General features: G+C 53.5%; 1 protein-coding gene across 1 annotated transcript in view; it reads right to left on the minus strand.

The window, feature by feature from the left end:
- The window catches only part of TOGARAM2 (TOG array regulator of axonemal microtubules 2), a 38,788-nt gene extending 33,019 nt beyond the window's left edge, over positions 1 to 5,769 (minus strand). Inside the window, 5 exon segments of the mRNA XM_042933351.1 lie at positions 404 to 594; positions 1,439 to 1,650; positions 3,327 to 3,602; positions 5,107 to 5,220; positions 5,457 to 5,769. Of these exon segments, the coding sequence (XP_042789285.1) occupies positions 404 to 594; positions 1,439 to 1,650; positions 3,327 to 3,602; positions 5,107 to 5,220; positions 5,457 to 5,511 (848 nt within the window). The 5' untranslated portion in view covers positions 5,512 to 5,769.
- Positions 5,770 to 22,730: the final 16,961 nt, after the last annotated feature.

Consider the following 22,730-nt stretch of genomic DNA (forward strand, 5'->3'; position numbering starts at 1 on the left):
CTCTACCCCATCAGTTCCCAAACATTTTCGAGTCTGAAGACCCCTTGTAAAATCTAAAATTTTGTGGACCTCTCCCTCCTGCTTCCATACACACACACATGATAAAGCTTGTAATTTTAGCATCCGTTAATGAAGAAAATACATGCTACCATGAATACAGATTGTATTTTCTTCATCACCACAGCAGCCACAGATAAGAAACTGGTGGAAGACGGAGGCTGAGACATTGTCTCCTAAGCCCAGACCACCCAGCTCGCCTTGGCCTCCTCAGGTCTGTGGCTCATGGGAGAGCCAGGCCCTTCACACCCCGGGTGCCCCAGACCTGTGCTGGCGTGGAGGTTCAGCGGATCTTGGAGGGATCGGAGAGAGGACTACAAGGCAGTTGTGACTTAGGGCAGCTTACCGTGTGCGGGGGACCCTCGGGCCCGTGAGGACATCCTGGCCTGGAGGCAGGAGGTGGGGTAGGGAGCCAGGTGCACCGGAGGGGGTCCCAGCGGGCACCCCGGCCTTTGGGATGGGCGGGATCACAAGACCCCCCAGTGACTTGTGCATCTTCTCATCCTTGCAGTGCAGGTAGTGCCTGGAGATCTGCACCTGAGAATGGAGGTTGGGGGAAGGGTCTGGATGCTCACATCCCAGGCCCCTCATACAGGGCGGTCCCTTTTGTCAGGAGCCACGTGGGGTGGCAGGCAGTGCTGGGAAGTGTCCTCTGGTTTCTCTCTGCAGCCACACACCCCTAGAACTCCCCAGAAAGCTCAGCGCTTCCTTACCACTCCAAGACAGGAGACTGGCCAGGGGTCCCCCTCATCCCTACTTCCTTTTTGTTATTTATTTTTCTCTTCTTGTCATTTGAGGAAATCCTAGAACATCAATGCTGAAAGCAGTCTTCAAGAACATCTGGTCCAGTACCTCCTTTTTATAGATATGCAAAACAGACCCAGAGAGAAGGGTGACTGGCCCAAGGTCACACAGCCCGTGAGGGGCAGAGTGGAAACCAGAGCCCAAGTCTCCTGAATTTTAGCCCAGCCTTCTTGCCCCTCAGCCTATAATGGGGAGGGTCAGAAGCATGAGGAATTCTGGAACATATAGACCAAGTCTCCTGAGTTTTAGCCCAGCCTTCTTGCCCCTCAGCCTATAACAGGGAGGGTTAGAAGCATGAGGAATTCTGGAACATATAGACCAGAGAAGGCCTAGGGACCACCAACCATAGGACTGGTGGTCACACAGCTCTGGGGCAGCCAGCCAAAGCTCACAGGCTGGCCATGAAGGTTTGGGATGCTGCCAGAAAGATGAAATGAGGACCCAGAGCCCCATCCTTGAGGGCGGCCCCTCAGACACTGTCTGAGAAGCTAGAGGCTCAGGAACCAGGGGTAGTAAAGAATGGAAAGAAAGGCAGAAGGACCAAGAGGTAAAACTCAGAGCAGTTGGATCACCTTACCTCCTGGGCTCCGGGTCTCAGCTCCTGGGGACCCTGGCTGCTCCCAGGCAGATCCAGGCCATTCTCCTTGGCTCCGCCAGCCTCAGGGGTGGTGGGGATGCTCTGGATGGGGGGCATCGGCTTGGGCACCCTCAGCAGCCTCTGAGAGGTGGCCTGGGGGATGAAGCTCCTCAGAGGAACTCCTCTGGGGCCTCCCACAGGATCCAGAGAGACTGCGGGATAAGGATGAGGAATAAGTTAGTCCCGGGAGCATGGGCTGGGGGGCAGTTCAGATACTGGCAACAGGGATGGAAGGCCAGGCCGGGGACAGAAGGAGATCCACCCCGGCCCGCCCTGCCACCAGGCCGAGCAAGCCGACGGTGCGGAGGGCCTGCTCCCCCTCCTATGAAATTTGGTAGAAAGGGCCCAAGTCACCTATTTAAAATTCAGAGGCAGGGGTGCCTGGGTGGCTCAGTCAGTTAAGTGTCCCACTCTTGATTTCAGCTCAGGTCATGATCTCACGGTTTGTGAGTTCAAGCCCAACTTTGGGCTCTGTGCTGACAGTGAGGAGCCTGCTTGGGATTCTCTCTCTCTCCTCTCTCTCTCTCTCTCTCTGCCCCTCCCCAGCTTGCATGTGTTCTCCCTCCCTCTCTCTCTCTCCCTCTCTCTCTCAAAATACATAAATAAACATTTTTTTTTAAATAAAACAAAATTCAGAGGCAGGCTAGGCAAGAAGGGAAATCTACCAGTACTAGACTAGGGGTGAGGAGAGTGGGGTCCCATCCTGGCTAGAAGCTGTGTGACCTTGGGTACACCTTTGACTCCCCATTTGCTCTTCTGTAAGATGAAAGTAGTCACATCACGGGGTTGTCCAAACATTCAGTGACGTAACTTACATAAAATGCCAAGAAAGTACCTGGCCCATAACTTACTTCTGTTTCTGCTTCCTTTTCAGCTAATGATGTGGAAGCGTAGCTGTTCTGACACAGGGGGCACCCTGACCTAGTCTAAAAGCAGACCACCACACTTGCAGCTCTGTTATTAGTACCTCATGCGTCCGGCAGACATCTTCACTGCGCTTTGCCCCACCCCCTGCCATCCCTACAGTAAGGAGCTCAGGATGGTCTTTGCAAATTTTTTGGCAGTGGTGAAAATACTTAGCACTGAACTTTCGAGGGCCATCTTGTTCCAGTTCCTTGTTCCACAGTGGTTGCATCAAAACAACCAAGTCAAAATATCTTCTCCGCAACCCTGCCCAGCCCGGCTCCGCCCTGCCCTATCATCAGTTTGGTGCGGCGAGGGAGGTGAGGAGGGGTCACAACCCAGGTGGGGACGTCACCACCAGCATGCCCACCTTGGGCCCCACCTGGGCAGTGGTGCAGAGAGGCCAGTGCAGCCCCAACTCAGAGTGGTGAGGGTAGCCCTAGCCCCACTCGGGGTACCAGAGATCCCTGTCCCGCCACACTTGCCGAGGGACCTGATCAATCAAGATCACTTCCTATCTGCACATTGCACAGCTCCTGTTCTTTTTCTCCTCCACTAGACCTTTGTGAAAAGACATGACACGTCTAGAAAAAAGACTTCAGACCTCTCAGGGAGAGAGTCACTGGTCTGGCAATTCCAGAAGCTGTATGACTTGGAAATTAGTTAATTAATTAATTAAAAGGATGCCTCTGGAGAGAAGACTAGAAGGAGGCAAGGGAGAGAATGGGGAAGTTAGTTGGGAGACCACTGCAGGGCCCAGGCATTCCCCGGTAGATGGCTGACAGGACTCTTGGTGGGTTCACCCTGAGCAGCTTGGAGAGCACCTGGCTGCCAGCTAGATACCTACTGATCCTCACGGCCAGGTAGCCTGGTGTCCCTGGCCTCAGGGTGGGTGGGTGGCAGGTGGGCAGAGCCCGGGGCTCACCTTGGGAAGATGATGCCAAGCCCTCTGAGAGCCTCCTTTTCTTGAGCTTGTCCTTGATCTGGGTGGTATCCCGGGCCACACTGTTGGCCTCAGACTCCAAAAAGGGTGCCGGGTGGTTGGGCCCCAGAGATAAGGCACCAATGTTCCTGGGGTGGCCATTCCTGGCCTGCCATCCCTTTGGAGGGGCATCCAGCTTGAGGTTGCCGGGGTCCACTTGTCCACTCAAAGGCTGCAATGGCTCCTCTTGCAGGACCCTCGGAGCTGGCTGGAGGGAGGCTGGGGAAGATAGAAGCAGGAGAGGCTTGGCACACAGAGCCCAAGGTGACACCAGGCATCGGCAAAACCTTTGGTGCTGCTTCCTTGGAACAGTCAGGACTTGCCCCGTGCTCCCGATCATTCAATGTTACTGTCACTCCTTGGGTCAGTTCATTCATCCAACAGTACCTGTGAAGACCTGGGTCATGAGCTACTCGAGAGAAGAAAAGGGGACTTGCTACGCAGCCCTTTCACAGCACAGATGTGAGGCCACAAATACTTAGGGTTGGCCTTCTGCCCAGGGACCACCATCCGGCAATCTCCAGGATCCCAACCAATGCACTCGATATACCTGACGATACCAAATGCAGATTGAAAAGAGAAGTTGAGGTGACTCAGGACAGATCGTGCTTCTGTGCAGACTCCAGGTTATCCAACGACTCACCCAACAAACATTCAGCGAGCGTCTAGTATTTGCCAAGCACTGTCCAGGCAGTGGAGGCACAGAGATGTGTGAGGCACAGCTTTATCACTGAAAGACTTGCAATCTATTACAGAAATAAGATTTGTCCCTAAATGGGTTCATTACAAGGTAAAATGTGATATGAGCCATAAGGGTGGTATCAATAAAATGCTTTGTGCATGTAGAGGAGGAGGAGAGGGATCTGGAAAACCTTCACGAAGTGGTGATGTCTGAACTGGGCCCTGAAGGAGCCTAGACCGTGGAAGGGACAGGGAGAACAAACAGAGACCAGCTTTTGGAATCTCTGCCCCACACAGAACAATTTTTTGGAGTGCCTTGACATAAGCCACGAGACCCACAGAAGAAGCCACAGATACTGGACAGCACCAGACCCAGCAAAAGCTGAAGTCGGTGCCAGCCACAGGCGTGTGAGGGGACTAGCCTGAAAGAGGGCAGGTAACCGGAACAAGCTAGCTTTCCACCTAGAACCCTGGGACTGGAGCTCTGCAGAGAAGGGGGGTCTGCAGCTGGAAGTTAGAGCAGAAAGTGGCCAGGAATCTGAATGAGTGTTCTGAAAATCACTGCTCCAGCTTCTGTCCCTCTAGAGGTGCCCACCTCCCCACCACCGCCCTGCATGCCGAATGCCCATCCAGGGGACAGTGGACCTGGTCTTTCCGGGGCTCATGGGTTCTCCTTGGGTCCTGAGGAGAGTGAGGGACATGCTGAGATCCCCACTTCCTTGTTCCTGTGGACCCCCCTCTGTGCACCTCATCCTCGGAAGCACAGAATTAAAGGATCCACCTAAAGCCAAGGGGCATCTGCAGCAAGGACCACAGTAAAGACAGCCTCTGCCAATAGGTGGAGGACACAGCCAGACATCCAAATAAACTCATGTCCTCTCTCCAGGATGAGGCCCACGCCCTGCTCTCTGGTCACTGGTCCTCATCAGGCAGCTGCTGGTGGAACTCCAGTTCTCTGCCCCAAGTCCCCAGAGAGGCCACTCAGGGCACTGGAAGGCCATCTGGTGTGACCGAGTCAGCAGGCCAAGTCCCCCAACCTCACCTTCTCCGTAAGTCCGAAGCCTGGAGTCACTGCTTCCGCCCGGGAGTGCGCGGGGCCCAGCACTGGTCCGAGGGACACTCCCACGGTACACGGCCACCGGGGCCAGAACCTTGGCTGGGGACAGAAGCATGGGAAGAGCGTCACCTTAGCGTGCACCAAGTCCAGGACTGGGGAACAGACTGTCGGAGCACTCAGCCCCTGGGGGTCTCTGTGGCCTTTCCCCCAAACCAGAGCCTGGTCCACAAAGGGGGGCCCGCCACCCCACCCCCAGCCGGCCGCGGTACCACGATCCCCACCAAAGCCCACCACCCCACTCTTCCCAGCCCCGGATCCCCACTTCTCACACTCACCTGTCTTCTCCATCCAGCTTTGCTCCAGCTCCCCAGCCCCACCCAACCACTCCATACCTTCTTAGCCTCCTTCAGGGCTCCCCTCCTCCACACCCCTGCCCTGCCTCTGTCCACTGCACATCTCACACTAGCTGCTTTCATGAGCCGCTCCTCACCGCCACACCTTTAATTGTCACCCTCATGTGGTAACCCCCTGACCTGTGGCTTTGGCCCTGACCTCTCCCCACAGTGGCAGGGCAGAGCATCCAATTACCTCCCCTGGGAGTCCTCCAGCACCTCATCCTGCACTGACCCTGCATCTTCTCCTAAACCTCCCCAACTCAGCAAATTGATTTGATTGATCCCTACTGCGGATATTCATCAAACGCTGTCTGTCAGGGACTCTGTCCCCCAGTCCCTGGTGACACAGTCCTGGGCGAGGCCCGAAGGCAGGTGGGGGAGACAATGAGTAACAAGCAGTGACAGTGTGGGATTGGGAATCCAAGGAGAGGGGCCCTGAGCAGAGACGCAGGAAGCGAGGAGGGGGAGCCTCAACTGAGCACCCAGTACTTTGAGAAGCCTTGGCTCCCCTCTGTGCCCCCACAGTAGCCCAGGCATGCCCCATCTTACCTTCCCCCCTCTTTGCCTCTCCCCTCCCAGCCCTGCCGCACTCAGGCACAGGGATCATGTCCTATTCATCTTTCGAGGACCTGCACTCAGGAAGAGCTTAAATGTCTGCAAGCTGAATCATTAGTCCTATGCCTCCATGACTCCTCCTAGGCACATCTCAGGACCATCCAGGGGGCCCTAACCCACCACAACCCAGCATACCCACCCCCAGGGTGGAAGGTCACAGGACCGGGAGTCGGGCGTCTGTTCCCTTCCTGTTTCTGTCTGCTGTGTGACCTTGAGGAAATAAGTTAGCCTGAGTCTCAGTCCCCAGGTTGGTAAAACAAAGGAGTTAGAAAGGACTATGGGTTCACATAGTCACATCTTAATTCTATTTCTAGATTTCTAGGTTTTTCTTAAGTTTTCAGTACTTCCCACTTCCCCACAAGAATCTAATGTCCGACAGGATCTGAAGGTGGCACTAAATTACGCATTTGTTTTCTCATTAATATAGCAAAGTCCCAGGGTGCTCTGCCCCTAGGTCATGACCTATTTCCTGAACTACTCTGACATTCTGGGGTCCTCTACACTCCTCTCAAGTCATCACAGGGCCCCTGCTCCAACCCCCCCCTCCCGAGGGAAAAGCAGCTCTCCACCTCACCAGCACCCCTTCCACCCATGGCAGGACCTATAGATCCCTTCACCCTCCAAAGGAAACTGAGGCTCATTCAGTAGGTCTGGAACCCCATCTCTTGACGCTGAGCTGGGCACATTGTTCCCATTATCCTGCCCTGTCAGCTGAGGAGACAGAGACACTCTGAGGCCCAGCCACATGTCCTCTGGCCATCCATGTGCTCCCTCCACAAAACAGGTCAGCTCCTCAGCCAGCCCACCAGCACAGAGTGGAGGCAAAGCCCAGACAAGTTTCTAGAATACTCCGAGCCTTTCCCCAGGCTAGGGAGGCCCCAGACAAGAAGCTGAGTATGGAGAGCCAGCACAGCCGGCAGAGAGCCTTGGGCAAGGGCAGGAAGGCATGGCCACCTGCCTGGCTACATCTCCCAGGCAGAGTGCAGCCCCGTACCTGGGGGGACAGCATCACGGGTGCCCATGCCCCTATCAGTGAAGGTGCCTGGGAGGTTGTCCAGAGGCAGCCGCTACTTCCTGGGCCGTGAACGCAGTCCTTGGGGATCCAGAGGTCCACAGCTTGTAACATCCAGAGACCTATGGTAGGGAGCGGCTGAGTGAAGTGAGAACAAATAACAAACATTTTTACAAACATTTTTTTAAATGGTTATTTATTTATTTTGAGAGAGAGAGAGAATTCCAAGTAGGCTCCATGGTGTCAGTGCAGAGCCTGATCTGGGGCTCGATCTCACAACCTGTGAGATCATGACCTGAGCCGAAGTCAAGAATCAGACACGTAACCGACTGAGCCACCCAGGTACCCCCAAATAGCACACTTTTTAAACCACTTTGCAGGAAGCCCATCAGGAATTGAAATATTCTTATACTGAAGAAATCTGCTGCTGAACGAAAGGACACCTCTTTTCTGACATTCTGACTCTCTTAGACGCTTGCAACATTCCAACTGCCAAGGCCACAAGACTGTGACCAAAGTTGGCTATGAAGAGTGTCACCAAAACCCACTAACCTGGATTCACTTGTGGCTTTGACAGGGACACCTTAGGGTCTCTGGGGAAGGTAGAATTTATCAAGGCAGAGTCTGATGCTCTCTTTCTCCATTAGTTTCTATTTTCTTCAAAAATTCATTTTCTCCGCCAGCTGCCCTCACGACAAGTGTCGGGATTTATGACTCTGCCCGTCCCTCAGACGTCTGGTGGGGTCTCCCGGAACCAGCTCTCTAGTTTTCTCTCAGGATATGCCAATCTCCATCTGCATGAAGTTCTTGGCCCTCAATCACACCTCACTGACCAAGCCAAACTTCTGTCAGTCATTTCATTGTCCTGTGGCCAACAGCTTGACTACTTCAGGCCTCTTCCTGGTCTCCTTCAAACTCTGGGGTGTTGTCAGCTCTTGCTCTTGACCTAACTTCATTCTCTTTCCATGGGACAAGGGTCTCACCAGAGACTCTGCCACTTTACACAAGTTTATAGTCTTTGCTGAGCGAAAGGTGACCGACCCATTTCTACCCTGACAGGCAGTGAGGTGGATGGCCAGGGCTGATCAGTGATAAAATCTGGGGTAAAGGCCACATGTCCCAATCTGCACTCTGGAGTAATTCCCTCGAGATATCATCTGGGGACAGGGCAAGATGCAGGGCCAGCTTCCTTTTGCTGAGCAGCAAATCCCAACTCAGGAAGTGAGAAAACCAGCCTTCTGTCTGGAAGCCAGCCTGCCACCATCCCCACTCAGGCCCCAGAGGGCACGGCAGCTCCCAGCAACGCTTCTGGCCCAAACAGAGGTTCCAGCCCAGCCTCTGCCTGGTCTCATTGCTTACGTCCTCAAACTCTGAGGAGCATTTTCCTCGCAACTCCCTGACCTACCTCTGCTGACTACTAAGATAAATATCTGGCCACAAGGTAGTGACACATAGCTGAGAATGTACGTGAGGTGCAGCATTTCTCCCAAGCAATGTGGTGGACATTGGTCTCAACACCCTGCCCCTTGCCCCAGTCAGCTGGCAAAGAGGCACACTCAAGAGATTGGCAAGGCGGCTGCTTCCAGCAAAGCCCGGCAGGAATGTTCCCTACGGGAACAGACCATCCACAACTGAATTAAAGCAAATAAGCTAGAGCCCAGGCTTTGGGGACAGTGAGAGCCGCAGGCCCCACAGACTCCTGCTGCCATATCTAACCAGAGCAGAGGCTTTCTTCATGAATTATAAGCAGAAAAGTGGTATTTAGCTGCAGTCCTTGTTCTCGACCTTGGCTGCAAATCAGAATCGCCTGGGAACTGATAAAATGACAGATTCCAAGGCCCCACCTCCGGCTCCTGCTGAATTAGTCTTCTAGGGAGCAGCCCACAGGGATCTGTTTGGTTTCTTTTTCTTAACTCCTGAGTGATTTTGATGTTCAAACAGGATTGAGAACTATTGGGCTATAGTTCAGATTCACTTTCTTTTTTTTTTTTTTTTAAGTTTATTGATTTTGAGAGAGGGAGAGGAGAGCACATGCGAACAGGTGAAGGGCAGAGAGAGAGAGAGAGAGAGAGAGGGAAAATCCCAAGCAGGTTCCTCACTGTCAGTGCAGAGCCCAATGCAGGGCTTGAACTCACAAACCATGAGATCATGGCCTGAGCCGAAATCAAGAGTCAGAAGCTCAACCTACTGAGCCACCCTGGTGCCCCCAGATTCACTGTCTAAGGGGATCTCAGCCCTGTTTCTCACCTTATGCTGTCAAAGTGGTTCTTGCTGCTTCAGTTTCCCCAAAGGGATCACTCACTAAGAAGCTAAAGAAAAGATTTGGAGCTGCCTGAGACTACAGATGAGAAAAGCTTCAGTGGCCAGCTCTACTGCAAAGGGCCTTCTGAACCAGACAGTCCCCTCCCCACTCGCCACAAGCTCCTCAGCGGGCAGAATGGCCATTGGCCAAGACAGCCGACATTACTCTGTGCCCAGAGGGACACCCGCAGTACAGAAAGGAAACCTGCATCCACATCATAGCTTGCCAGGGCACCCCAGCAGGCAGACCCCCTCGTAGACCTGCCCCTGACTGTATCTACACATATGACCCCTTAGGCTCTCAGGGTCTACATGCAGGATCTCCTGCTCAAGGGGTGGTGGCCACAGCTGCATATGGACAAACAACCATGTCTTATGTCTTATGTGAGAACAATGGGTGGCCCCTCTCTGGGAAAATCACGTAGACCTATGACCTGGTGGGAACTTAAAAATCCATTTGCAAACTGTAAAAACCAAGATCCAAAACTCCAGCTCAAATGTAGACAAAGCTTTGGGGTTTAGCCTGGACCGTACTTAGCCCCTGACCAAGATACAATTTACTGAGCCCACATTTGCGCCTTGCACTGTTCTGTTCTGGGCACCAAGGAGTGACTATTCCTTATTGGATCAGCCAACCCCTGACCTAAAGGGCTAATAGCCAATGGGTTCTGGGGACCAGGATTCTGTCCTCACTCCCTGAGGCTCTGGATTGCCCAAGATGGCTGACTCCTCCACCCTCAATCTCAGTTTTCCACCTCAGGGAATGGAGTGGCCCAAGGTAACTGACCGTTGTCTGCTCTTTCCACTAAAGCTATGGCTACAGAGGTTCCATGGTGACTGGCACCACAGGAATGAAGAAAGGTGGCAGGAGGGACTCAGGTTTCAAGTGGAAAGGAAACAAAGCAAAGACTGGCCCAGTAAAGAATGTCAGCCCCAGGGACAAAATCCCAATCACCCCTGTGCTTTGCACAGCCTGCAGGGAGCCCGTGCCCCATTCCATGTCCACTTTGCTCCCAAGGGAGCCGGGCAGAGTCCAGCTAAGTAAGAGCACTTACTTAGACAGGAGGGCAAGGCAGAGGCTCTGAGGAGGAGTCAGAGCAGAGAGGCCCGGGAGGGGATGGGCCCCCGATCCTAAGATGCAGCCCCTCCTGCCCCCTCTTCCAGGGGCTACTGCACGTGCAGCTTCCTTCGTGTGGCCGTGACACTACCCACTCCTCCTTTTAGAGACCTCTGAGAGACACGGGTTCTGATAAGTCAGAGTTCTTACCTCCTCAGACATGCTGGGTGGGAACAGTGGTGTCAAATGTCACGGTGGGTAAAGAAAGGGAGTAAGGGAAAGACGGCAGAGCGAACAAACCTAGGTTTGGAACCCCAAAATGTCCCCCACCGAAACATTCTCTCTCTGCAGAGAGGCCTCAGACAGGCACCCCTCCCAGCCCACACCCCTACCCCAGTATGCTCCTGAAAGCCCACGTTGGGACACCTAGATCTTTGGCCTTGAGGCAAGACACAGCTGGGTTAACTTGGTAACTGACCCTTGCCCCTCTCATATTAACTTGGGAAAGTTCCTTAATTCCTCTGAGCTTTGGTTTCTTCATCTGAAAAACCGTCCTACCAAAAGGTTCTGTCAGGATTAAGGGAAGTCATGTGCAAAAGTAATTCAGCACCATTGCTGGTAGGTGGTCAGTAGCATCAGGTGTGACTTCTTCCTTTCCCTTCCCCTTCCCATAAGCTCTCTTTAAAGTTATGACGGGGGTGCCTGGGTGGCTCAGTAGGTTAAGCATCCAACTTCAGCTCAGGTCATGATCTCACCGTTCGTAAGTTCGAGCCCCGCGTCGCACTCTGTGCTGACAGCTCAGAGCCTGAAGTGTGCTTCAGATTCTGTCTCCCTCTCTCTCTCTACCCACCCCCCCAACTCACATTCTGTCTCTCTCAAAAAAAGAAATAAACATTTTAAAAAATGTTTTAATATATTTATGATGGGCCAGCCCTCTGTCCTTACAAGACAGACCCAGGTGACCCATGTGCCCCTCAGGTGGAGGAGACACATGTGTCCGTAGAGGCAGTGGTTCCAACTAGCCCGGCCAGGCCCTCCCACCGTTCTCACCTGGGATGCTGTGCTGTGAATTCACACCCGCCACGACGCCAGGGGTGGGTCCCGGGCAGAGATGGGCACATGGGAGACCAGCAGTGCTGTCTGACTAGGCGCCTGGACACCCTCCACAGGAAAGCAGCATCCTTGTCGGGCCTGGAAGGAGGCAGGGTTCAGACGCGGAGGGAAAAGGTCTCCAAGGCCGAGAAGACAGTCTGAGCTGAAACATGGAGGAACGGACTGTGAGTGTGGGATTTGGCAGGAGGGCCCGGGGCTGGGAAGGCAGATGAGGGCCGATATGTGGGGACCTGCAGCATTCTGTCAGAGTCGGGGCTTGTTCTGCCGGTAAAGGGAACTCTAAAGACTTTTTGAGGAGAGGGGCGCCTGGGTGGCTCAGTCGGTTAAGCGTCTGACTTCGGCTCAGGTCACGATCCCATAGTTCTTGAGTTCGAGCCCCACGTCGGGCTCTGTGCTGACTGCTCAGAGCCTGGAGCCTGCTTCACATTCTGTGTCTCCCTCTCTCTCTGCCCCTTCCCTGCTCATGCTGTGTCTCTCTCTGTCTCAAAAAATAAAATAAACTTTTTTTTTAAAAAAAGACTTTTTGAGGAGAGAAATGACAATATCTGACTCCTGAGGTTCATAGCCCCGGGAGCCACCTCCACCAAAACCAGGAGACTGATCCTTGCACCCACCAGACACACCAGGAGTGCCCAAGTGCTCCCACTCAGGCTCCTGCCTCCAGACATGACTGGCACGTGGGCCAGCAGGAAGGCAGCTCACAGATGGCGTGCCCCACCCCCCCCAGTCCGCCATAAGTGCCCCCTTCCCCGGGCCCCTTCCCCAGCTTTGAAGCTAAACCCACTGATTACAGATGCCACCTCCCTGCCGTAATGGGATCAGGGGGGTCAGTACTCCTGTAACCCTCTGTCTCGAGACAGTAGCAGGTGCATCAGCTAGCAGGCCCGCAGGAATGTAAAGAAATGCAGACAAAGTGCCAAACACAGCGCCTGGCACATAATAAGAGCTCCATAGCCGTTTGCAGCATGCAAGAATGGAGAAATCAACATGAAAGCACATCTTCACAGACAGTCTCATTGAGAAGAAACAAGGGAAGGAGACTAACATTTCTCAGTTCCATGTTATGCACCAGGCGCTGAGCTAGGTGCTGGCAAATATCACGCCATTTTACTTTTGAAACAGAGCAACAAGGCAGATATTATTGTCCTCGTTTTGTACATAAGAAGACGGAGGCTCAGAAAGGTTAAGTAGTTGCATCGAGGTAAGTGAAGGCCTCAGGGCTGACAATCTCTGCTCCTGGAGACAGAAGAACATGGTATTTCACAGCGCGCACTCAGGAGTCAACAGCCCTGTGTTAGATTCCTTCCCCTGCTAGTTACAAGACTTCACATACAACACATTACTAACCCCTCTGAGCTTCCGTTTCACTGCAAAAGGAAAAGAGTAACACCTGTCTCACAAGGTTACTGAGAGTATTCAATAAAATATGAAAAGCATTTCATACTGTCCGGCCCCTAAGCAAGTATTCAACAAACAGTGGCTACTGATACTATTGTTTAATAACTATTTTAGTGTGCATGTTAAGATGCACAGGAAGAGGGGGAAATGCCCTGTTTGAAAGTTTCTGGGGCACGAAGCTACGGTGGCCTGGCTGAGGCTGGGTGGCAAAATGGAGGTGCCACCTGGTGGATGTCCTTCATCGCATACGTTTTCTGGGGTAAGCAGGAGGCAGCAGACAGGCTGGGGCAGGACACTTAGAAGAGCAGCTCCGAGATCCCTTCTCACCAGAACAGAGTCTGTTAAGGAGGCAGCTACTTAGTGCCCGTGTCTTAATGACTTTCCGGGACAGTGTGGATTTCATGGTCAAGAGAACTTCTCAGCCATTTTTATTGCTAATGCAGCTAAGGAATGTTGCCTTCCAATAGTTTACTGTGTGTGTTGGGGGTGAGGGGAAACCGAGGGTGGAAGGGGAGAGCTGCATTTATATCTAGGGCTGTGACATTCAAAACAGCCCCCACCTCCCAGGAATTCTGATATGAATCATTGGTCTAGAAGACATGGGAAAGCCTATGGGTGAGAAAAAGTTTTATTTAAGCTGTGTTTGGAAGACAATGACAGTAGGGGACAAGCAGGGCTGCCCTGTGTGGTTGTTCAGGTCGGGCACTTCACAAGGCATCACAATTAAGGGGACCCCATTCACACTGCAGTCACCACAAATTTGCACATTTATTGCCCTTCTCTGACAAATAGAAGTAAAGTGTCTTGATAAAGAGATGTCTTTTTCTAACTCACACAAAGGCACTGTATGTGCAAGTGGTGGCCCTAGTGGAAAGGGTGTGTAATATATCCATAAATTTACAAAATTCAAAACCTTCTGAGCCTGCCCCACTTTTGTGTATCATCTTGATGCTAATATAAATTAGAGATCAGAACACATGCTAGTAATTCAATGAAGCTTCACCTTGTGTGGACAAGGGGTGCCTTCATCTGCTTCTCCTGTCACTAAACTGTGAGCTGTAAGTGCCTCGAAGGTAATCTAGTCTCCTGGCTGGCAAATAAGGGGTTAATGTGGGGTCTGGCTGTATGACACACCCAGGGCCAGCAAGAGCCTAGGCCTACCCAGGGGTCATATCCCTGCAGGCATCACACTGGCCACCAGCTGGCAAGGTCCTCAGCTTCCTCCTCCACCCTCCCACTGAGGCCTCCCCAAAATGGTTGGTGCAGTGCCTCGGACTGCGGTGCCTGGTCAGAGCCAGGACAAGGGGTTCCTGAGGAGGACTACGTTTCCTGGTAGGGCCGGGTGCCACCGTGTCAATCGTGCCTGAAGTTACACAGCCACTGGCTGAGACTTGGAACCTTCTGCCCTCCCACCCTGAAACCTCCCCCATCAAGGTGTGAGTCGTCCAAGACCTTGATCCTAGTGCTGAAGTCTTATGCAAAGTGGCCTGGTCCACTGCCCCAGGAAGGCTCTCTGCAAGGTTTCCCGGCTCAGGGACCCCCGCCCAGTAGTTGGAGCTCTAGTCATCAAACTACAGTCTGTGAGCACTTACAGGTACGAGAGGACCAGAAAGGGCTGAGAAGAAATAAACACCTCTTCCACTCAGCATCTCGGCAAGCTTGTGTTGGCCATGCCCAGTGTCTAAATGTCTGTCACATTCCAGGAAGTGGCCCTTGACAAAGGTCTCCCCGTAAGAAGCTCAGCAGGCTTCAGACCACCAGCTCTGTCCTTTTCCAACGGCCCCGGGAGAAAGCGGACTCTGCTTGACCAAAAGCTCGAATCTTACAGGTGCCTCTCCAGAACGTGTGCCAGGTTTTGCCTGGGAAACTGAGATGGCTTCTGTGGAGGGCCAGGTTCTTCTGTCCTTTTTACTGAAAGGAAAGCCAAGGCCCAAGAAGGGATGCAAGTTGGGCCCAAAACCAGAGGTTTTGAAGCACAGACACAGTGGAAATATCAGACTTCCAGATCGTCGCCCTGGAGCCCGGTCTAGTCTAGGGACAGATGGGCCTGGAGAGCAGAGAGAACAACGGAGGAGGCTGGGAAACAGCATGATGCTGAGCAAGGAGACCAGGGGAAAGGGGCCTCCCCCAGAGAGAGGAAAGCAGGGTGTAAGAAAGCGGCAAGGCAAGTCCCAATTCCTGACCAGAGAAGTGCTAGTCAGTCAGAACACTTGTGTCAGTCGGCCAAGATCGCCAACAACTAAGCCTCTGGATGGACAACACCAAGTGTTGGTGAGGCCCAGAGTGGCCGGAGCTCTGACGCACAGCTGGCGAGGGGGACACAAGCACGGGCACGGAGGGAAGCAGCCTGGCTTAGGTACTAAAGATGTGCAAGCCCTATGCCCCGCAAGTCTGCTCCTGGGCACCTGCCCTGGAGAAAACCTCACATGTGTGAACCAAGAAAGAAGTATGAGAATGTCCACAGAAGCTCTGATTTGGCAATGGCCAAAATGTGGAAACAGGAAACTGGAGAAAAGAGTTATGGGTATTCATGCCATGGAATATTCCACGGCAATGAAAACGAACAAATTACTACTCCTCTCAACGCCCTGGGTGGCCCCACGGTGTCATGTTTACTGAAAGAAGCCAGCCAGGCACAGAAGATTCCATAGGCTGCCATTCTGTTTCTATGAAGTTCAAAAGAAGACCGAATTAAACACCTTAGACATGCACACAAAGATGGTGAAACTTTATGGAAAAGCCAGGGGAAATGAGAATACAGTTAACCCTAGCAGAAGGGGAAGGGAGGTGGCTTCCATAAGGAAGGGGCCTGTGGGGGAGGCTTTGGGAGGCTGCCTAAGTGGGCGTCTATTTCCTGACCTGGGCAGTAGTGGCTACACATTCACAAATTCTACTTAAAAAACATTTTCTTTTCTTTTCTTTTCTTTTTTCTTTTTTTTTTTTTTTTTTTGAGAGAGAGAGAGAGAGAGAGAGCACGAGTGGGGCAGGAGCAGAGAGCGACAGAGAGAGAGAATCCTAAGCAGGATCCACACTCAGCACAGAGCCCAATGCAGGGCTCAATCCTACGACCATGAAATCATGACCTGAGTCGTAATCAAGAGTCAGACCCTCAACTGACTGAGCCACCCTGCCTCCCCTATAATTCTACCTTAAACAATTCATGAGTTTTATATATCTTTCTGTTGACAAGAGGTTGAGTATGCAACAAGTAATAAATTTCCAAGCATCCATGCAGGTGAGCAGAGTCAGATCCCTGTGAGGTGGCCCTAAGGACAACAGGTGACCCTGAGGTAGGTCCTTTTTTATTTTTATTTTTCATTTTAAAGAGAGAGGCAGCACAAGCAGGGGAGAGGGGCAGAGGAAGAGAGAGATTCCCAAGCAGGCTCCACGCTCAGTGTGGAGCCCAAGGAGGGCTTGATCCCACAATCCTGGGATCATGACCTGAGCTGAAATCAAGAGTCAGATCTCAACCAAGTGAGCCCCCCAGGCACCCCAAGCCTCTGACTCTTCACTTTGGCTCAGGTCATGATCTCAGGGTTCATGAGATCAAGCCCCGCTTTGGGCTCTGCAGTACAGAGCCTGCTTGGGATTCTCTCTCTCTCCCTCTTTCTCTGCCCTTCCCCTGCTTGTATACACACACACACACACACACACACACACACACACACACACACTCTCTCTCTCTCTCTCTCTCTCTCTCTCTCTCTCTCTCTCTCTCAGAATAAATAAACTTTAAAAAACAAAAAGGACCGGTTTGGTTACAGTCCTACACATCCCTGCTGGTGGGACTGGGTGCCCCTGTGCTCTGTGACCCCCTTAGCACTGCACCCACAGAGCACTGGCCATACAGTCCCTTCTTGTGCTCCTCAAGGTCCCCGGCCAATGTGGGCCTTTGTCCTGGAGAGGTGGCCCCTAACACAGAGCCTTCCTTATCCCTCTGGCACCTTCGCTCTCGGCAGCCCCAGGGAGTGGGGCTTACCCCCAAACGGGGAGCTCTGCCAGCGGCCATGGCCAGCAGGAAAGGGCAGCCCCGTTTCTTGGCTTGCAGGCTCAGAGAGCAGCAGGCTCCAGAGAGAGGAAGGGACCGCCCCCACAGTCCCACAGCCTCTATCCATCGGTGCCCTTTGTCCTGGCTCCAGGTCAGGTCCTCAACACCCCTCCAAGGGCTCCTGGCAGGCTGACCCATCCCCCACCCCCTTCCCCCGCACATCCCTTCCTCACCTTTCCACGAAGAGGCCAACCACTGTCACTGAAGAAGCCCAGGCTCTGTGGTCTCTCCACGGACGATGCGGCCCAGGAGTCCAGGGGGGCAAGGATGAGGTGGCCCCACACCTGGCCAGCCCCGGACTAGAGGACAGGCCCCTGGCCCTGCTGCTGGTGCGCTGCTGGCCTCTACCACGCTCTCCTTGAATAAACAAGGCTGCATAGCAACCGCTGCTCTGAAGGAGCCCGCAGCTCCTGCAAGAGGGAGAGAAGGAGCCAGGAGACATTTCCCCTTGGCCTCATTTCCCCTGGGGCCCAGCCGGGCACTGGGCACTCCCAAGTGGCCAACCTGTCCTGTGGGGGCTGCCGGAGAGAGAGAGCCGGGCCCCGCTGGGTAGTGACCACAGCAGGGAAATGCATAGCAGGCTTGGGGCTGGGACGCGCGCTGTGACGCCTGGTTTTGCTGTAGTGGCCTGTGGGCCCAATTCCGGTTCAGCTCTCAAGCTGTTTCTAGGCGCAGAAGGGCAGGTCGTGTGAGCATCCAGGCCTTGGCAAGAGGCAGAACTGGCTGTGAATCCTGATCCTGCTTCTTCCAGCTGTGTGACCTCTGGCCAGTCCGTAACCTTCCTCACCTTCTGTCTCCTCATCTATAAAATGGGGGTAACAATACTGACTTGATAGGGTAGCCACAATGGGCATGTAACAGACTATGATTACGTCCAGCCCATCATAGGCCCCCCACCTCAGTTAGCGCCCTTCCCCAGAAACACACGCATACCAGGAAGCCTGTGGCCTCCTCTTCAAGCCAGATCCCACTGACCCAGCTTTCGGAAAATGTGAACTTGAGTAGCCCATGCATGCTTCCTCACTGGGCCCTTGCCCTTGGATGGAAACACCAGGCTCACATTGCCCTACCTTGAATGAAAATTGCTCCCTCCCCTCACCCTACCCACTTCTAACCCTCACCATCCAAGGGGCACAGGGTGGGGGCAGAGGCAGCCAGAGGCTTCATTGACTTCACGCAGCCCTGCAAAGAGCCACTCACCCAAGATGCTATGAAGTTTTCTAGGCAGATCCCCGAGGGTCTTTACAGAGAAAACAGGCAGGCGTACGTAACATAGGGCAGGAGAGCTGGCGGGAGGCTGTTCACACATCCGGAGGCCCTGCTGACTGAATCAAACGTGCCCGGGGTTTACTGATTAAAACCTCTCCTGGCCTTTCCAGCACTTTCCTGGGTTCTTTCCTCTTCTCTGAGACACCACTGAGGGCAGACCCGTGGGGGCCTCTCCTGAGGCCCTGGAAGGAGCAGCTTTCATTAACCACGCTTCACGAGGGGCCCAGGAGGGCCAGCCCATAAGCACTGAGGAGATCCCCCATGGCAGAGACCAGCCCCGTGCCAGAACCCCACAGGCCCACTGGGCTCCACGGGGAGGCTGCTCCCATCCACAGCCCCTCAGGGGGCAAGCTGGCACGGTGAGCTGAGCTCCTGAGCTCCCTTTAGCAGAGGCCCCAGGAAGGAGGTTCTTCCTCCCAACCAGGACCAGTGGCAGCCGGCAGCAGGAAGAGGCTCCTGGGTGCTTTGCAGTGGATTCCCCCTGCGAGGTAGGCGTGAAGAAACCCTAGTTTACAGATGGGAAAACTGAAGCCCAGCAAGGCAAGCCCTGGCCCGCGTTTCATAACTTATAAGTGAGAGTGAATCATCAGTGGCGATGCCAGACAGGGTGGGGATGGGACGAGCCTAGCCTCCACGTCCCTGAGCTCTGCTGGGAGAAGGCAGGTGGGCGCCTCCCCGCAAACCCATCCTCACATCACAGCCTGAGAGTCAGACCTTCCAAAATACAGATCCAATGGTCACCCCATTGGACACCCCAGCTGGACACCCCTCGTGGCTCCCAGTGTCCTTGGGAAAAGGTCACACCTAGCACCGCCTCCGACAAGCTCCTCCAACCTGGCCCCCATCCTGTCTTCCTTCCACCATGTCTCTTCCTGTGCCTCTTGCTCTCCAAGCTGACCCCGCTGGACAGTTGAGCATAAGTATCTCCTGAGGACTGCTTCGCCCCGCTCTCTGCCAGATGTTGGAAATAGGGGAGACTACGGTTTGCCCTTGGGAGCCGAGTGATGGAGAGAGACCCCCACTGCATTCCTGCATTACCCATAATAAGGGAGGTACAGTTGGCTCAGCCTTTGAGAAACAGAGCCCTGGAGGCAGACTGGATCTGACCCCAGCCACCGCGTCACCTTGGACAAGAAACGAGCTCTCAGAGCCCCAGTTTCCCCACGTGCCAAGCAGGGAGGAGCACAGCTCTGCCCTCCTGGTGTGTTTGACCCTCGGAAAGCACTCGCGCAAGGAACAGGCACTCGGTGAGTCACACGCTCACGGTTACTATGACCACGTGATGAGAGTGAACCTGGGGGCCATGAGATGTGGTGTCAACCTGAAGCCAAAGGGTAAGGAGCTGGCCAGGCGCCAGCAGGGGTGGGAGATACTGAAGCTGCTGGACTCCCAGCCTGGGGCCTTAGGAGCCAGGATAGTTGCCTCGATGGGCGAGTGGAGGCATGGTGGCAGGCTGCCCTGTGGAAGCTTTCTGGTCACTCGTCTGAAGAGATCCCAGAAGAAAGGGACTTGAATCCCCTGCCCCAGTACTTTGTTGTGATTTCTTTTATCATCCTTAATAAATACTTTCAGATCTAATTTTGCCTTCTTTCTTAATGAAGCTCCCAAATTGTTTAAGCACCAAGCCCCACAAAGCCTGGATGGACTCCTGATAGAAGAGTCTCCAGGGCACAGGCAGAGGAGTTCCAGGGGTGGGAACCTACGGGGCACAGGTGAAGGGGGTGAGGGAAGAGACCCCAGTTCTCAACGTCATCTAAGCCACCTGCAAGATCCCCAAACACGTGGCTCTCAGGACTCATGGTTCTGTTTAATAGCTCCCCCTGCATAGCACACACATGCCCACACAGGCGCCCACACATGTGCACACACACATACACACATGTATGCACACACTCACATACATACACATGTGCACACACACATATACACACGCATACACACGTGCATGCACACACATATATATACACACATGCATGCAGGAGCACATACACACATGCATACACACACTCACACACACATGCACACACATGTATATATACACACATGCTCGCAGGCATGCACGCATGCACACACACACACACACACACACACACACACACACACACAGGCAGAATGCCATGGGAAGTTTGGAGTTAGGCTGCCACAACCAACCAACTACTAAAAGCCGGAAGCAAGCCTGGAACATCCTTCCCCAGCACCTTCAGAGGGACCTGGCCCTGCCAACAGCTTGATTTTGGACTTCTGGGCTCCAGCACGATAAGCCGATAAATTGTCACTCTTCTCAGCTGCCCGGTGTGCAGGACTTTTTACATAAGGACCAGGAAACTGCTAAAGAGTTCCAGCACCCTTCCTGGGAGAAGCTTCCCCTCCTGCAGCAAGTCTGTGTGCAGGATATCTCCCACTCCCCTAGGGTCCTCTCTCCCCCTTCACTCCAGGCTCCCTGCCTTCTGGCTCCCTTGGGTTTGGCCGGTGGGAGACGGGAGGGGGCACCAGGGTCCTATTCCCCCTGCTTCGGCCCTATGCAGTCATGCTGGGCTGGCTGTGCCCCTCACTGGAAGGTCACGGCTCCTGACAGGCAGCCGGCTACGTTTCTGCAGTCCTATAACTAATCCCTTCAAGCCCAGGGGTGGTCCAGGTGCCCAGAATGACCAGTCAGCCCCAGAGCTTCCCCCGTTTCTCAGCATCCTGCCCACCCCTGTGTGAACCCCTCCAACCTCCCAATTTGAGCAGGAGGCTGTCTCCGGCCGCTCCCTATGTTTCCTGTCATCTCACTGAGTCTCTGGTGAGCTTATGACTCCGTAGGGGTGTCCCCCACCGTTCTGTGAGTTCCCCGAACACAAGGACCATGAGTGATTGTCTTCCTACACTAGACACAAGGCATGAGGCTCAGCCCGCCCTAGAAGGCACTGAATAAATACTTGAAATGAATGAATTAAATGGACTGACGGACTGTGCACAATCACAAGCTGGGAAAACGGCTCTTGTACAGAGCAGATAAGTAGTCCCCTCCACAGCCACAGAGGATAGCCCTTGTCTACCCAGCAAGCAGCTCAAGATCTCAAAAACTGATATCCTAAAACTTTCAACACATGATTTGGTGAATGGACAATTATATTTTGACCCTATTTCCTCAATGAAAATGTCACTGAGGGTCCTCCTGGCCCTTAATAAATTAAACTGCTTCTATTCCCAGCAATGTAAAAGACCAGATACCCTGAACACACTTCCCATTGCAAAATATCTGGAGGTCTGATAAAAATATGCAAATAAACATCTAAATACACAACTGAGAAAAAGCCTCTCTCCTACCCCTACACATACACATGTTGCCTCTGGCCGAGTCCCATTCCCCTTCGAGGAGCCCTCCTTGACACCCCCAGGATCTCCCCTGCTTCTCCAGCCCCTGCATGGACCTGTCAAGACTCCACTCAGCACACTGAACTGCCATCGTCCACCCGCCCCCGCCCCCAGCCAGCTCCACACGCACCCTAGGCCGTGAGCTCCCTAGACGCTAGCCCCAGCCAGAGTGCCCAGTAGACCCTCAGTCATGTGATGGCAGTGACATGAACCCTGGTGATGTGGAAGACAGGGGACAGTTAGTGGCATGGAGCTCCCTTTCCCTGTAACATTCACTGCTTTTCCCAGGAGCAGACATTGGGAATGTTACCTCCAAGCTACAGACCGGAGTCTGAGCACCATACATTATATGGAAGAGGGGAAGGGGGATCTGGAGCCACCCCTTGACCAGTACTTCCCCATTAAAAACCAGCACTGGGGCATCTGGGTGGCTTGGTTGGTTGAGCATCAACCTCTGCTTATGTGACAGCACACAGCCTGGAGCCTGCTTTGGATCCTGTGTCTCCCTCTCTCTCTGCCCCTCCCCTGCTTACACTCCATGTCTCTCTCTCTCTCTCTCTCTCTCTCTCTCTCTCTTTCTCTCTCAGAAATAAATAAACACTTAAAATTAAAAAAAAAAACAAACAGCACTGTCCTAGCCACAAGGAGAGGTTACCTCACAGGCAGCAGGTAGGGCAAGTACCTCCTGGTGGAGACCCTGTGGGGGTGAAGGCCCAGGCTAGGCCTTGTGTTCCCACCTCTCAGGATAAAGCAAGTCCAATTTACTGATGATTAGCACATGACCAGACCAAGTGTTCAAGACAAGGAGGCAACGGGGTTGGTCCCAGTCCTGAGCCTGTCATCAACTTTATTGTGTGACTTCTGGCAAGTCCCTGTCTTCCCTGGGCTTCTTTCATTATGAAACAAGGGGATCAGGCACTGGATGACCTCTAGGTCATCCTGGAGGCCAGATGCCCTGTATCCTGGGTCCCACCCCAGGCTGAGGAGAAAGGCTGGAGTTCTCCCTTCCTTCCACATGCCACACACCCCCACACAGAGAAGTAG

The sequence above is a fragment of the Panthera leo genome, chromosome A3, assembly GCF_018350215.1.
Source record: "Panthera leo isolate Ple1 chromosome A3, P.leo_Ple1_pat1.1, whole genome shotgun sequence".
Classification (NCBI taxonomy): domain Eukaryota; kingdom Metazoa; phylum Chordata; class Mammalia; order Carnivora; family Felidae; genus Panthera; species Panthera leo.